Below are 16,703 nucleotides of genomic sequence, written 5' to 3'. Positions count from 1 at the left end.
ATTCACATGGTCTTTTTGAAAAAATGGTCTTTATATTTTCTTTTTTCTTTCATAAAATAAATTTAGTTTATACAGATTAATTACTAAAACGTTCAAGAAATAAAATTATGAAAACGGATTATATCGCGTATATTGAATTTATAATACATCCCACATCAATAATACATCCGGGATGTATTATAAATTCAATATACGCGACATAATCCGTTTTCATAGTTTTATTTCATGAGTAACTATCGCGGTAACCGAAGACAATATTATAAAACGTTCAAGTTAAAAAAAAACATGAATGAGTATCATAATTATTTGTAGAAGAAAAATGTACGGGTGACAGATGCTACGAAGAGTCACGTGACTATTTCCATACATAATTTAAGTTTTATTGGCGTTTTCTATCAACGATCTAGGCTTATCTAGGCTTGGACTAAATAATCGAGCGTATATCTTATATATTCTGGGTTGCGAGAAGTTGGACTCGCATTCTTTTGGATATCGCTCGGAATATCAAACAAGGTGTCTTTTTTATGCGAAAATGACTAAGGGGAAGCCATTGTTATCAACCCAAGACGTAATTCAAGCGATAATTTAAAAAGAAGGATAAGGAAGTGTTTTGTTGTTCTGTCCGTTCATAGACTTGTAGTCAAGAACGGGTTTAGGAAGTGTTTTGTTGTTCCGTTCATAGGACATAAACTTGTAGTCATCAAGAACGGGTTTTTAAGTACAAGGATTTTACGTACTTTTTAATTTTTGTCCCCAAAATGTTGATCACATCCTTGCTCCCAAGTATGATGTGAAGCTAAACAAGAACAAGCGACATGTAGTCATCAGAACCACGAAATATCTTATGGCCATCTAACTACCCCGGAATTATCCTATTTGTTTTGAAAAAATCCCGTAACTTGCACAATTGTCACTCAATCTATATCAAATATAATATAAACACATGTTTAAAACTTCACTCAAATACTTTCAAAGACAAAATATCTGCATATTCATTGTTTCCTTCATTACGCATCCCTAAATGAAGTACCAACCCCCGTAACGAGGAATGCAAGGCCGCGATATAAGAACTCGTTATACCAAACACCAACCTTGGCCTTCCACATATCGCACATTCCTATGGAATAATAGGGGGAGGAGTGCTTTTATTAATAAAATGATTTTGCAGCGTTCTTACGTCCATATACATAGTGCATAATTTTTTACCATCGTATTTTCACGGAAACTCACGAACGTGTTATGCTATAGGTATTGCAGTCAAGCTCAGTATACAAAAAGTATTGAAGTTGACTGAAGTAGCATGACAAATATGAACGTTTCCGAGAAAATACGATGGCAAAGGATTATACACTACATCTAGTCTGTAGATGAGGCGTTTAACGTTGTGTTTGGCTGCGTTTCCAACTTTCCAAGATGTGTGAGGAATTGAGGATGCGCGGCGACTGGCGAGTGATGGTATTTGTTAAGAACCAATACAATCATTTCATTTACCTATCCTCGCTCAGCGCAGCTCCAGTTTGCCTTATACTTATTGGTTATGTTTTTAAGCCGTATTTATATGTTATTTTTATACACACTTAAGCCAGAAAGATATAGCCAGCCTTGTGTTTTGTGTTAAACGGCCTCGTAATCTCTCGCTCGTAAATCCCACTCCGCAACCTTATTTCTCGACCTTTATAGTGTTACTATTCCTAATGCTCTTAGATAATACTTCAATAGTATGGTATACATGATAGAGTCCAGACGATCATTGCCGTAACGATGTTATCGAATCAATTTATCAAGTGGTTATGATTGTGAGCAAACTGGGGCAAACGCTTCTTACATCTTACGTCAGATTGGTCATCGCTTGTTATAGGTGATTATTTACCACAAGGTGTGGAATAGGTCCTTTGAGTCCTCTGCTTTAAGGCTCAACTGTACTTTTCAGACTTAAAAGACTGTGTACACGATAAAACCCTTCTTTTAAATGAATGTGCATTTTTAAGCAGCACTTTTTTGAAGTAAAACTTCTTTAGGCGCGACTAGGGTGACTCAGATTTTTTTTCTGATGGAAGTAACGCTCAGTAGTGACACTGACACACGCACAATAGCACACACGTCAAAGTGCCAACATAGCGATAAACGCCATCGTTAAAGAAGTTTCACTTCAATCGCGCGTAAAGTACACACTTTTTTTTAATGATTTGTGGTTATCAAACTACATAATAAAATGGGTGAGGAGGTGTTTTGCACTTTGTAGTTTTTCCTCAGTCACCCGTTACAAACACATTATAACATTAGATTGTCTGTGTGTATATTCCACAGTACCAAATTTTTTTTGTACACGGTCTTCTGAAAGAACTAAATTCTCCTGTTAAAAACATTTTATTATTTTTAATTCGACAAGCCAAATCATACCTTATTAAATTATCTTTTCACAATAGCTAACATTTTTCTAATTGTATTCAGATTGAGATAGTTCTGAGGTGTTTGAACTTAAACACCTCAGAACCTTAGGTCTTAAAGGCGCCCACTGACTATCAGTCCGCCGGACGATATCGGCCTGTCAGTTGTTCGGAACTGTCAAATTTTTGTTCTAACTGACAGGCCGATATCGTCCGGCGGACTGATAGTCAGTGGGCCCCTTTAGGTAGATATATTTGATAAGATTTTGGTTTCCCTGCGCAAGCTTCAATAAGCACGTTATATAACAGCAACGTATTTTAATAAACTTTATTAATAGTTAATATTAAAGATTTAATAATAATCATAGGTATATACTATAGTATTTTTCACATAGCTTGGGTACGGTAATAGCTGTCATCTCACTACAATTTAGCGTTTTCAAAAGGTTATAAATTGTATGGAGATAAGAGCTATCATTGCACCCGAGCTATGTAAAAATTAGTATAACGGCGATAGACTGTCAGTTACCACCACAGTAAATCGTCAATTGTTTATACTAAACTTATAAAGGGGAGTTGGCATAACACAAGTTACACGTTTAGAGCTGAAAGTATCCATAAGCTGTGGTTTTCGTGTGTGCCGTTGCATAAAATATTGTGCTCTTCATTTTTGCTTTACTATCGAGACAAAACGGTACATAATGCCGGCCGCCTAAATCTCTTTTCTTTCCGCAGCTTAAACGGACAACATTCTAAAAGCATAAAGAAGTTTGACCTTACACAACTTTGGGAACAAATCAAATTTTATTAAATATTTTCGATTTGTGTTTTAAGTAGTCACACTACTATATAATATAAATTATAAACTGTAATAGATGTCATACATTAAAGAAAAAGTGACGAAGCCCTACAGTGGTGAAGGCCGGATTTGAACCGGCGTCTTTAGCAATCCGGGCTAACGCCTTGAACCTTGAACCCCACGGCGGAACCGGTCCCAATTTCTCGACTATATGCCATCTTACTAAAACCATCATGACATCTATTTCTATCTTTATGTTTGACCTTATTAATCACGTGTATTTTCGTCAAACAATTGAATTTATCAATAATTTTATTTGTGCATTCACGCGGCCATATTGGATTTCTTTTATTACTTACACCGACTGAATTCAGAATGGCTGTCTGTTCCGACTTCCGACAAGCCCCCAATCTTAGACCGAAGGGACAAACACTTCAAAATGAATTGGAAAAGTAGCAATGATAGAACATTTGTTGGTTCTGAGAAGTGGAAATAGGGTACTGTGAGCAGTGTTGGTAAAGGTCTTTGAAGCTCTAATGAATAAGATTCGATTTAAAAAAAAGAATGAAGACGATGCCCCTAGAAAACCAGTATAAGCTGTATCTGTGATCGCACACAGTTGTCACGGGTCTAGAGGCCTAGTTATGCTGGACCCTAGTTTGGTAACCAGGGAATTCAGGGCCAGATTTAAGTTGGAATCGATTGGCACGCGCCGAAGGACGCGACCTCGGCCCAAGGTTCCTTCAACAGCTTCTATTCTTTAACCTGCTATTAAGTGTTTCGGGCATAAAAACTTTATCAAAATCAAATAAAGCCTCTAACAGGGTTCGAAAGGATAATTATCAATGATAGTTATCTTGATAATTATCGCAATAATTATCGTGATTTCTATGCCTGATAACTATCGACTTGATAATAACCTAAAATTTACGAATATTCTAAGATTTTAAAATTTACTAAAGAATTCAAAGAAAATAAATATAGCACCATCCATACCTGGGATAATTATCCGATATTTATCTAGACTATAATTATCTGGATAATTTCGAACCCTAGCCTCTAATATAAATCTGTGTAAGCAGATGTTCCCTGAGTGGAAGAACATTCATTTCAGCGAAATTTCATAACTTTTGCAGTATAGATATTCCGGGAATTTAGCCTAAAATTTATTATCCTTATGAGGTCGACGAACTGCAAAATAATGAATTTGTAATGAGGGAAAGTTGAAATTCTGCGAAAAGGTTTGTGCTTGTATAAACTAAGTACCTACAGTCAATTTATATTAAAAGGAAGCTTGTCAAAGGTAATATAAGTAATTGTAAGTCACAATCCTTATGGGGATTTGGGGATTACAGTGGGACTTGTGTGAGATTTGTTGAAGTCCCCAGCAAGCTCGGCCGAATTCCAACTTCCCATACAAACGGAGTTTCGTTCTCATTTTAAAACTACGTGTTGGATTGTAATGAAACTTTGCACATACAATGACAAGAGGTATATCTAGGTCTGTAATTAGTTTATATAGCTCTAGTTTAGAAAACAAACGAAATAGAGCAAAAACAAGTTTTGTATGAAAAACTTGAATTCGCTATATTTTTTATTTAGGGTTCCGTACCCAAAGGGTAAAAACGGGACCCTATTACTAAGGCATCTCTGTCCGTCTGTCTGTCACCAGGCTATATCTCATGAAGCGTGATAGGTAGACAGTTGAAATGTTCACAAATGATGTATTTCTGTTGCCGCTATAACAACAAATACTAAAAACAGAATAAAATAAATATTTAAGTTGGGCTCCCATACTACAAACGTGATTTTTTTGCCGTTTTTCGCGGAATGGTACGAAATCCTTTGTGCGCGAGTCCGACTCGCACTTGGCCGGTTTTTTAACTATGGTATCTGAAGCTACATAAACTAATTACAGGACTAAAATATACCTTATCCTATTGTAAGTATTGGTAGTATTGTAAAGCTTGGACAAGAGCAAAATCGATGCTTTCGAGATGTGGTGTTGGAGAAAGATGCTAAGAATCCCATGGACCGCAATGAGAACAAATGAGTCCATTCTGAGAGAACTAAAAATCACCAAACGACTCTCAACAATCTGCCAGGAGAGGGCTCTCAGATTCTTTGGGCACATAATGCGATCGCCGCACCACAGCCTCGAACGTGACATCATACTGGGGCAAGTTGAAGGCAAGCGCGCTAGAGGAAGAGCCCCGGCAAGATGGTCGGATTCCATTAGACAAGCATGTGGTTCCATGCAGAGGGCAGCCCACATAGCCCTTGATCGCGTTAAATGGAGGGATATAGTTCTTGGTCACGATCCTCAGTCATGAGGGAACGACGAAGAAGAAGAAGATTGTAAGTACAAAGTTTCAGAGCAATCTAGCTACGCGTTTTAAAATGAGAGCGTAACTACGTTTGTATGGAGAACCGAGCTTGCTGAGGACTCTTAAGAAGATTTGTGTAAGATTGTTTTATAAAATGTGTTAAAATCAAACTGGTCAAGCTTGAAGACAAATGGGAACATTAATTTGAAACACACAAACAAACAAAAACCGGACACCGTCCCGTCCCGTTCCGTACTTTTTAGTATTTGTTGTTGTAGCGGCAACAGACATAATATATCTTCGAATTTAAACTGTTGTGAGACATACTAACATTAAATCATTTTACGGTTTAGACTCACTTGTCGCACGAGTGACTAAAACAAGTGAGTCTAAACCGTAAAATGATTTAATAATATGTTCTGTAAAAATTTCAACTGTCTAGCTATCACGGTTCATGAGATACAGCCTGGTGACAGACAGACGAACAGACGGACGGACGGACAGACGGACAGCGTAGTCTTACTAATAGGGTCCCGTTTTTACACTTTGGGTACGGAACCCTAAAAATATAACGTTTTACTTCATTGACACTGAACAGATAATCACCAACATGTGGTTTATGATTATTAAGAAGAAACCATTAAGTTAATTGAGGGGCGAGTCGGGCAACTGTGAAACTGAAGTGAAAGAGACGCAGTTGTAAGTGAGAGCAAGACGAATCATTTCTTTGTATCACCGTGAGTGGAGTGTTGCATTTAGTACTGGCCTACTGTACGTATTCATTCATATCAAACCAAGGTTCCAAAAATATATTTACACGCCTCTACGTCACTGACAATAAGGTCGTGTAGGGTCAAGCAGGGAACAGTGGCTCGGTAGAAAAAGGCCGGGTACAGTCACTCAAGCTAATTTCAACACGAGAGGCGATATTTAGGCGACTGAACCACTGTTCAAGCTTACTGAGCTGAGCCACTGTTTGTTGTGATAATTGGATTTGGACAGGTACCTGAGATACCTATGTAGTGTAGGTATAGTCCGAAAAGAAATTATAGAAAATTATTGAGGGCGCCACTTCCTACGTAACTCACATTTTTGACGTAAAATGATTATTGATTAAACATGGCAACAATTTAGTATGGCAATTTTTTTGTCGCATTTTATTTAATTTTAACTATTTTATGACGCACAATAGTATGAAGTATGAATATTTTCTTGGCGCGACCGTTAGTCCTAACGGCTTAACGGATTTTAACGAACTTTAACTTTTTAAGAGGTGTCATCAATTTCGCCTCAAATTTAAAAAATAAAAACGTTTTAAGGTCGGGGTAGATTCAAATTGTCGGGTAATCCGAGAACCGACAATATGATGAAATTATGGGTGATTTACGGAATCACGCAAAATTCTTAGGTATTCGCTAATAAATGAAAAACCTTCTGTAAATATGTTGTTATATTATTTTTGTAAGTAGGTAGGTAAACAATATATGTATATAACATTAGGTATATCCTCAGATCAACCTTTGCTTCGTTTATATTATTATATCTAACTGGACGTAAGTAAATAATGTTATTATTTATTTGCTCAAAAGTAAACTTGTATCTTTCGTTTGTTCTTGAGCTAGTTAGATAGTTGTCTTTACTAATTATAGGTATTCTAAATTATTCTATTCTGTATTTACCTACTGCTGAAAAAATTAAAACAACCGCTACTTTCCGCTATTCGGGAAGTGTCGAGGAGCCGAGGAGTATTTTTTTCTAACTACAATTTTAAATAATAATATATATGTTGTACTTACAGCTAGACACATGGCACTCATTCAGGACACACTGGTAGATAATCCAGGATTCCAGTTCAATCATCGTAGAGGCCGTCATTTTCACGAAAATTCAATAATATCAATTTATAAACACAATCCAATCTGATATTTTCACCGAATGACACTGTTATTCACAGAACACTATTATCTGCTAATAAATAATGTAAGCAGCTAGTTTTCAGTCAGTGTTTTTAAATATTGTAAATAAGCACGCGAACATGAGGTACGTTGTGTTTTGGTATCGCCCACGTCCAAAGCAAAGTCGAGTGGTTGTGCTTTCAAACGATTGGAGGGGTGTCCGTCCGGCGATCATCTGTGACAGGCGGGGAGATATTAACAATGTTGCCAGCAACCAAAATAATTTACCCGGAATTGAACGATTAAAAAAGTATATTGAAATCAAATATTAAAAACTCATTGATCAAAAGACGCAACAATTTTTTTTTCATACTATTATAACTGTTTTTTTACTTGAAATTACCGCAAGCTAGGCTCTATGTAAATAAAAATATGTTTGGAGTGTAATACAAATAATACTCCCTACTCTTTATCTTTACAGATTGTTTTATGTCGTTTATCCTCTTTTAAAATTCACATTTTTATAATTTTACACAGACTTCTTTAAAAAAAGGCAGGCTTGATGCTAAAAAACGCAAAATCAGACGTATGTGCCTTAATTTACCCGATTATGAGTAATCAGGTTCAATAACGGCAACATTTTTACCATAGACAAACAGTAGCGCTTTCATAAACATCCAGAGCATATCTTAGGTGTCGATAATAAAATAATAAATTTAGTAGCTTGTAATCATTTTTGGTTAAATTATTAAGTAGATGTAATGCGACTTTCCCGGCTAACATTTCTTACAAAGCTTATTCACTGGAATATGTACTAGAATAATTTTTAAATAATACGTATTATTAGCAAATTAATCAAGTTATATGTTGTTTAAACTTTTGTATCTTCAATTCTGACATATGGTTCCATTGTATTGTAAGATGCAGCAAGATGTACCAAACGTGTTGGCCTAACATTTAACACAAAAGTGATTGTACCTATTTTGTTTTATCATGTATTTTTATTAGTAATTAAAATATCTTGACAGGTAAAAATATAATTTGACAAAAGTCGCTTGTAAAGGGAGCATTATTTTCTATTGTTACTGATAAGACTGGTTTCTTGTATTTTAAAGTAACGGTCCTCGGTACTAAAGACCTCATTTATTATAATTGTAACACTTTTTGCACGTTAAGGCTTAATAACTGTTGTTTTCAAATGTGTTTGTCAATCATATTAAACATATTAATAACGGGTCACTCACGTATTTTAAGTCGAAAACGCTCGACATGTTTCACTCCGTACCGAGGAGCGTCATCAGGAGCTTGCGTCGACGAACATGTAGAGCGTTTTCGACTTAAAATACGTGAGTGACCCGTTATTAATATATTTAATATGTCTGTGTCTCACGGAAGTTTTGTTATTAAAATGTTGGTCAATCAGCAAACAAAACAAAAAAATCAGTTATCGATAAATTTATCGATAGATGAAAATACCTACATCACTATTATACCTGTCCCTTTCTTGCACTTCCGTCAATCATCTGTTTAGTCTATGGTTTTTCAGAAGTGTCGCGCTGTGTAGAAAGTGGACTATTTGTAAATATTGTATAATTGTAAATAATCCGTGTTTCATGTTTCCAAATTATTAATTTACATATTTAATTGTTCGTGTAAGTGCTTAATGGATGTGAAGGTGATATAAAGCTGATAAACAACGTAAGTGGTTTTTGCGTATTATTTAATTTTAAAACACCTGTCGCAGGTATTTGGTTGAAAATTTAAATGCAATTGTCTAATTGAGTTTTCGTGTTGCGGAATGTGATTAGCATCTTCGTATTGGGTATTCTTATTTCGAAATGCGTTCTGGAATATTTCTGCTGCTTTGCTTGAAATGCTCGTAACCTTGGGCTATAGTGAGGAGTGTCATCGTCTAAAATTGGTAATGTAATACGGAGTGAGTTCGTAACCGCAGTAGGAATACGACTATTTGCGCTAATTAGGACATTATGCCATCCCTGAAAACTGCAAACTGCTTAAATAACATTGGCTGAAGGCTGGGAAATATTGTTTGTATTAATACTGTAAAACAGTGCATAAATATCTATTATTATCTGAACAACTGAGGTGTTCTTAATTATCTATACAACGTTGTTGCTAAGAGATAGTGGTAAATAATTTAAAACACCCTATCCAGATGGCATACTGTAAAACCACCTATAGTCTGTGATCTAGAATAAACTCTAATATCTTCATTTACATGTGACTTATCTAAATGCAGTAGTTATATGGCTAAATGTGACGTTTTCAACCAAAAGGTACCACATTGTCGCTTGTCGATAAGGTAGATTTCTAATTAAATCTATATGGAAATGGCGCCTTACTGACAAACGACAATAAGTACCCTTTTGGTTGAAAATGGCACAAATACTTTTATAAATGGAAGAGAAAACTCAAGACTAAACCGAATAAAACATGCACTTAACTTAGTGGCACCAGTGACCGACAGGGAACCAGTAACCAGTAGTAAGGTAGGGATGAAGTGGGGAGTAGTCGTGGTTTGACCGATCTGTTACAGTTTATTTACGTTAGGCTTCAAATAACGGTTCAAAGCTTAATCTACTGGTTTTGTACTCTAAGAACAAATTAAATTATTTTCTATGAAAATATTTTAACTTGTTTTTTTAAGTAGACACACTACTATTTAAACTTTAAACTAAAATAAATGTCATATACGAAGGAAAAAATGACCAAAGCCTGCAGTGTCCAGAGCTGGAATCGAACCAGCGTCCCCCATTTACCTGCTGCTCATTTTTTCCTTGGTATATGACATTTATTTCAGTTTACTGGTTTTGTGTTTGTCACTGACATTACGTGTCTTTAGGTTGTAACTTGTAAACCAGCAATGTAGAGGCGTGCTTTACTTTTTTGTAGTGATTGTATAGTTAACATCTGGAAAGGTATTATTTATTCTGCGACCATAAATAAATAATTAAAATAAAAAAGCCTTTTATTTCCAATTTACAATTATTTTACATTAAAAGTTTTAGTGTATTGGTTAGTAAGTTTCTTATAGTTAGTAGTTAGGTTTATGTATTCTATTTACTATCTATTTATTTAATTTGGACCCCTCTTTGGGTGTAGGCCTCCTCCAATTCTCTCCATTTCTGCCTGTCTTCCGCTTTGTTTAGCCATTCTTTCCCTGCAGTTTCTTTTATATCGTCCAGCCATCGTTTATATGGCTTTCCTACTTTCCTTTTGCCAATTGGGCCTTTCCATTTCGTTGCCAATATTGTCCATCTATGGTCTTTGTACCGTGCGATGTGTCCTGCCCACCGCCATTTTAATTTGAGGCCTTCTGTGACCATATGCTTAAATAAATAAATACAAAACCCCTTTAACGGCCCGGCCACGACATCGCGCGGCGGCGGCAGCGGCGAGCGGCGGCCATAGGTGGGAACGAAAGGTCCGTTCGCTGTCTCGCTTCAACCTATGGCCGCCGCTCGCCGCTGCCGCCGCCGCGCGATGTCGTGGCAGGGCCGTTAAAGGGGTTTTGTATTTATTTATTTAAGCACTAGCTTTTGCCCGCGACGTCGTCTGCGTGGACTTAGTAACCGCAGCTAGAGTAAGAATAGCGCCTGGAAAAAAATTCATAGCAATCTAAATTTGAGCATATTATGCACACAAATTAGCAGGCACTTCGTTAATTATCTCAATTCCACCCCGCTTTTTACTTTCTTAAGGGATGATTTTCGGGATAAAAACTATCCTATGTCCTTCTCAGGGACTCAACCTATCTCTATGCCAAATTTCATCTAAATCGATTCAGCGGTTTAAGCGTGAAGAGGGAACAGACAGACAGACTTTCGCATTTATAATATTAGTATGGATATGGTCACAGAATAAATAATAGTACTACAATGACATGCTTTTATACCTTTTCAAGGTTGTCATATTCTCTAAATGAATTATCCACTCTGTTCTCAACCATAGTTAAGCTACTATGTTACAAACCACAATTTTTTTATATAAATACCTACCACATTCTAGAAGCATCCCACCCACAATGTAATGCAATACATCAATACACAATATGATACCCTGGTGTAAGAGATACTCTGTGGTTTTGCAGTGGATTCGTCATACATACAAACTGTTCATGCATCTCTGTGGTTTTGCAGTGGATTCGTCATACATACAAACTGTTCATGCATGCAAACATTTTAAAGTATAAAATGAGTAATAATCATGCTACCTAATATTATTTCATTATTATTGACCGAGCGTTAGCAAAGGTCTCCGTTTAAACTTGGGGAAAAAATCTTTTCGTACGTTCTTTAAAATTCTCAACCGTTTTTCGTGAAATATTGTGAGCTGATTTTTGACTGCTTTCCTATATAAAATCGGGTTTACATCAGCATAACTTATTTCTGTCTTTGTCTATTGTATGTTATATATTAATTTTGTTGTTTTTCTTGTTACCTGTCGTGATTGTTTCACCGGATGGTCTCACCGGAAGATCAGCGCTGGAAGTCGCCAGCAACATGCTGAGGCGAGACCACTTTTTTATGTTTCTCTGTTTTGTATCATTTTCTATTTGTGTGTGCTAACGAATAAATTATTTCTATTCTATTCTATTCTATTCTCTTCATAAAAAATGTATCTTATCAATTAGTCACAACAAAAAATTACCACAATCTTTACAAACAGTTTGATAACAAACAGCTATCAACTTATCAGTCAGCTATAATTACAGTTTGTATTGGGTACGTCATATCTTCTTCCTTATAGCCTTTTTTTCATTCAATCCTTGAGATGTAGGCCTCCTTCAATCTTTGCCATTCTGTTCTATTTTGTGCTCTTTGTACCCATTTTGATCCAGCTGTTTTTTAAGGTTCCGTACCTAAAGGGTAAAAACGGGACCCTGTTACTAAAACTCCACTGACCGTCTGTCTGTCTGTCAGCAGGCTGTATCTCATGAACCGTGACGGTTGATGAGATACAGCCTGGTGACAGACAGACGGACAGAGGAGTAATAGGGTCCCGTTTTTACCCTTTGGGTACGGAACCTTAAAAATGTAAATTCTCTCTCTCTGTGGTCGCTCCCTCATGACTGAGGATCGTGGTCATCAGTGGATGTGGATGCTCCACACCTGGTTCTTTTAATCTGCCTCCATCGGTGCCTGTCCATCGCGTCTCTGACGACCGAGCAAAAGCTGGTTGAGGATGGGGCCCCTTTTACTTGATCGCTCCATCTAGTTGGAGACCGTCCCCGGCCTCGTTTGCCCTCCGTGTTTCCAACGATGATCAGCTTTTCAAGGCTTTCATCTCCCCTCCTCATTATGTGGCCGAAGTAGGACAATATGCGCTGTTGACAGACTGTGGATAGGCGAGTTTGGACACGAAGCTGTGAAAGGATCGATACATTGGTGCGCATGGCGGTCCAGGGTATCCTTAACATACGCCAAAAATGTAAATTACCTGCAACAATTTAAATACGTATTCTAATTGCGAAGACAATTAGGATGGTGCAATAAAGGTTAATTGAGAGCAGTGTATTGTTTAATGCATTGTATACAATAGTATACAAAGTTACATACTTGCCCCTTTAACATCATTATTCACTTTTGTGTTAGTTAAATTTATACAATTCAGTCATCTGCAATTAGTGCAATTAGGTAGGTATATCATGCACAATATAGCGCACAAAATTATCTAAAACATTTTTGTCTTATGGTTTATTTGTAGAGCCATAAGTACGTGTTATACATATGAATATTTCTGTACTACTTATTGATAAAATCGAAAATGCAACTCATAATATTAATATTGTAAATCAAACATTTCAGCTTCTTAACGTTCTTGTTGTATGAAAATCCAATATTGAAATCTTGATACCCACAAGTGCCTAAACATTAACTTTGCTCCCTTTTAAACAGATAACTATTATCGCCCTAAATATAGTCACAAAATAAGTAATAGTATTATCATACAGAACGGCCACGCACCGCCCCGCCCCGAATCGAATTACCTCTTACCTCGCCCCGCGACAGCAGATTGACGGCCGTTTACCGGCCGCTCAGTACAATTTTTAAGCAACTTACTCACACTATGACGCATGCCGCGTCTACAGACTTGCCGTTCACACATAAAAACGCAAGTGATTATTGATGTATAGCGTGTCCGCCCTGTGATATAGTATAAAGTCCATCTAAACTAATTCTGCACCAACTTTTTCGCGACAAGTGAGGAGTTTCATAGTAACCGTCATATTTTCATAGAAAAACGTTTATGGTTACGCTTCCACACTTTGTTATTGCAAAGTCTTTGCAGAGTTGGGTACCTTTTCTGAGGCGGAGACGAGCGGAGATGAGAGGAATCAACCATAGCATTGGTTGTAATCCACAGCGGGATCTCCGCACACTCACATCTCCGCAAAGCGAAGCGCCAAAGCCAATGCTTTGGTTGATTCCTCTCATCTCTGCTCGTATTCGCCTCAGTGGAAAGGCCGCCTTAGCTTGCTCCGACTGTAACACAATGACTTAGCTATATAATTAAATCGATTCGTAAACAATAAGCGACAACAATCGAATCATAATTCCCGACATGTAGTGTGTAGTGAAAGTCGCCGTATGTGTATCGTTGAACTCTGGCCGTTACAGGCGGAATGTTATATCTAGCGTGCTCGTGACATGGCCTCGACTTTGACTTGTACGCAGTACAGGTAAACTGTGGAATGAACCGTCGCCTGCGGTATTTCCGGACCTTCAAGAAAACAACTTTGGACCCGGGTATGTTCTTAAACTACGTCCGGACCCGGGTATGTCCTTAAACTACGTCCAAAAGAGAGGTATGGACACTGTAAATGACATCTCGCTTTGTGTGGTAGAGGGCACAGGACAGCGGATGTCATTCCAGATCTAGAGCAGAGCCCAACTGGGGAAGTACCTCCACCTTACAGAAAACCGCAGCCAATTAACACTAGACCCTACTCATAGTGTTGTGTTCCTGCTTGTGAGTAAGGTTGCCAGAGCTCAATGGGGGAGAGGAGTGTTAGGGTCGGCAACGCGCATGTAACTCCTCTGGAGTTGCAGGCGTACATAGGCTACGGAGACTGCTTAACATCAGGCGGACCGTGTGCTTGTTTGCCACCGACGTAGTATAAAGAAGAAAAAACAGCGTACTCCCATCTCCTTTAACGAACGCTTTAACTGTGACAGGCGGTTTCGTGCAACCGATCCTATAAAAAAAATAAAAATAAAAATTATTTATTTTCAGATAGCTGAGATCCATAAATTGTTAGTTACAAGACACTTATAAAACTACATTAGTATACTTATATCTATCCAAAAACGATTTTGGGGCATTCCACGAGAATGTCCTTTACGAAATACTTTTGACTTGTATGGCAGCTAATTCAATCAAATCCGTAAAGCTCGAGAATATACTGCCAATTTGTTAGCAAAGTCATGAAATATTACCAGACCCAATATCATTTTCTCAGCCTTTTCAGAACTACTCGTATTAGAAGAACGGCGTTTCGTAAGGGACATTCTCGTGGAATGCACCTTTTCGTGTCAAAGCGTTAGATTGCATGTTAAAAGGTGTAAACACAAGATGCTTCTATATTGAATTTGACGCTTTCCACCTAAGAGTTCATTCAACCCAGCCATATTTGCAGGTGGAATGCTAGTACAGGGCTCCGTTTGTGTTTTGACAGCAGTCTGGATTTATAGCCTTTGTCTAGAATGTCTGACTGTAACGCAGACGTAATTGTCACTCACAGTGGTTTTAGTGCCTATGTGGCGTTTTCTTTTCACTATTTGTAGTTTATGAAATAAAACTATGAAGACGGATAATGTCGCGTATATTGAATTTATACTACATCCCGACGTTTCGAACCCTTTACACTTTACAGCGTTCGTGGTCAACGGGTGACTGAGGAAAAAACTACAAAGTGCAAAAACATGTATTTGTAGTTGTTTTTATGAACAGAGCGGGGTTCCACCTAGGGGAGAACTGTGAACAACCTTGTCCAAAGCTAAGCTAATTAGGCATGCTTTACAAATATATGAAAAATATGTGTAAAACGTTAAAGACGTGCAATTTAAATTTAAATTTAACCGGTATGATATAATGGGGTATATCAAGGTACCATAAATAGGTATCCGCGTAACTAATTTGTATTTTGTTATGTTAGAAACGATTTACGTTTTACCATAAACAATTACGTGTGTTCGCGAATCTGCCCACACAATAAAACTACGCAGTACGCATCTCAGACCGTTAGTTCCTCTGCCATACATGGGCCAATACACAATTACGACACGATATAGTGTCGTGTTCAGTTGGCCAGGCGTAGGTACAGAATTGTTCGGGACGTGCAATTTTTAGCCCCGAAATTTGACTAGGTAATGTCCCGAAAATTGGGTTCAATCGGAGAATTAGCCTTTATAGCCCTTATGGTAGCCTATCATACGGATGAAGTGTTTTAAACTTAAGAAAATGCGTACAAGTAATTGTCAGATTAAGTATTACCACAATAATTTATAGCATCAACGTGGACCAAACTTCTAACTTATCACCAACCAACGGACCAACAAAGACGGCTCAGTGTTTTTTTAATACGACGTCGATAGCAAACAAGTATACGACCCGCCTGATGGTAAGCAGTCACCGTAGCCTATGGACGTCTGCAACTCCAGAGGTGTTACATGCGCGTTCCGACTCTAACACTCCGCACCCTCGTTGAGCTCTGGCAACCTTACTCACCGGCAGAAACAACAGTAGGGTCTAGTCATCTAGTGTTATTTGGCTGCGGTTTTCTGTGAGGTGGAGGTACCTCCCCAGTTGGGCTCTGCTCTAGACCTGGAATGACATCCGCTGTGCTTTGCCCTACCACACAAAGCGAGATGACATTCACAGTGCCCATACCTCTCTTTTGGACCGTACCCGGGTCCAAGGTTAAGGTAGACTCCACGGGTAGCAAGACATCACTCAAATCTTTATCTGACACGCTCACGTAAGTACATAAATTCCCTTTTGGGTTCTCCTATCCTGATATCTACAGACGGGACTAAGTTGATCTCTGGCGTCGACCTTGCACCAGCATCGTCGCTCCATATTAAGTCATTCATGCGGCGGCACGCCTGGTCTTAAAAGATTCGGCCTTCATTTCTTACCGCCGGCCTTGATTTAAATTCCTTCCTACTTGACTCGAAAACTCGCATCGTTAAGACAATTAAGGGTCTCCGGCAAGCTCAGTTCTCCATACAAATACAAACGTAGTTCCGCTCTCATTTTAAAACGACTAGCT

The 16,703-nt window shown here is 37.9% G+C and overlaps 2 protein-coding genes and 1 long non-coding RNA gene across 4 annotated transcripts in view; 1 reads left to right on the top strand and 2 right to left on the bottom strand.

The window, feature by feature from the left end:
• LOC134748693 (tumor necrosis factor alpha-induced protein 8-like protein) overlaps positions 1 to 7,654 on the bottom strand; it is a 68,784-nt gene extending 61,130 nt beyond the window's left edge. For both annotated transcript variants that reach the window (XM_063683461.1, XM_063683460.1), the window contains exon 1: positions 7,310 to 7,654. Coding sequence is in view for 1 of the 2 variants with exons in the window: in XM_063683460.1 (XP_063539530.1) it covers positions 7,310 to 7,388 (79 nt within the window). In the remaining variant the exon portion in view is untranslated. The remainder of the gene's footprint in view (positions 1 to 7,309) is intronic.
• Positions 1 to 16,703, bottom strand: part of LOC134748928 (uncharacterized) — a 448,425-nt gene that overhangs the window by 276,926 nt on the left and 154,796 nt on the right. The window lies entirely within an intron of this gene.
• The window catches only part of LOC134748925 (OTU domain-containing protein 7B-like), a 41,040-nt gene continuing 33,263 nt past the window's right edge, over positions 8,927 to 16,703 (top strand). The window contains exon 1 of the mRNA XM_063683798.1: positions 8,927 to 9,106. The gene's annotated coding sequence lies outside the window, so the exon portion shown is untranslated. The remainder of the gene's footprint in view (positions 9,107 to 16,703) is intronic.

This window comes from Cydia strobilella, chromosome 17 (genome assembly GCF_947568885.1).
Source record: "Cydia strobilella chromosome 17, ilCydStro3.1, whole genome shotgun sequence".
In the NCBI taxonomy this organism is placed as follows: Eukaryota; Metazoa; Arthropoda; class Insecta; order Lepidoptera; family Tortricidae; genus Cydia; species Cydia strobilella.
Note: the sequence above shows the minus strand (reverse complement) of the source record. Positions and strands in the feature narration are given on the sequence as shown.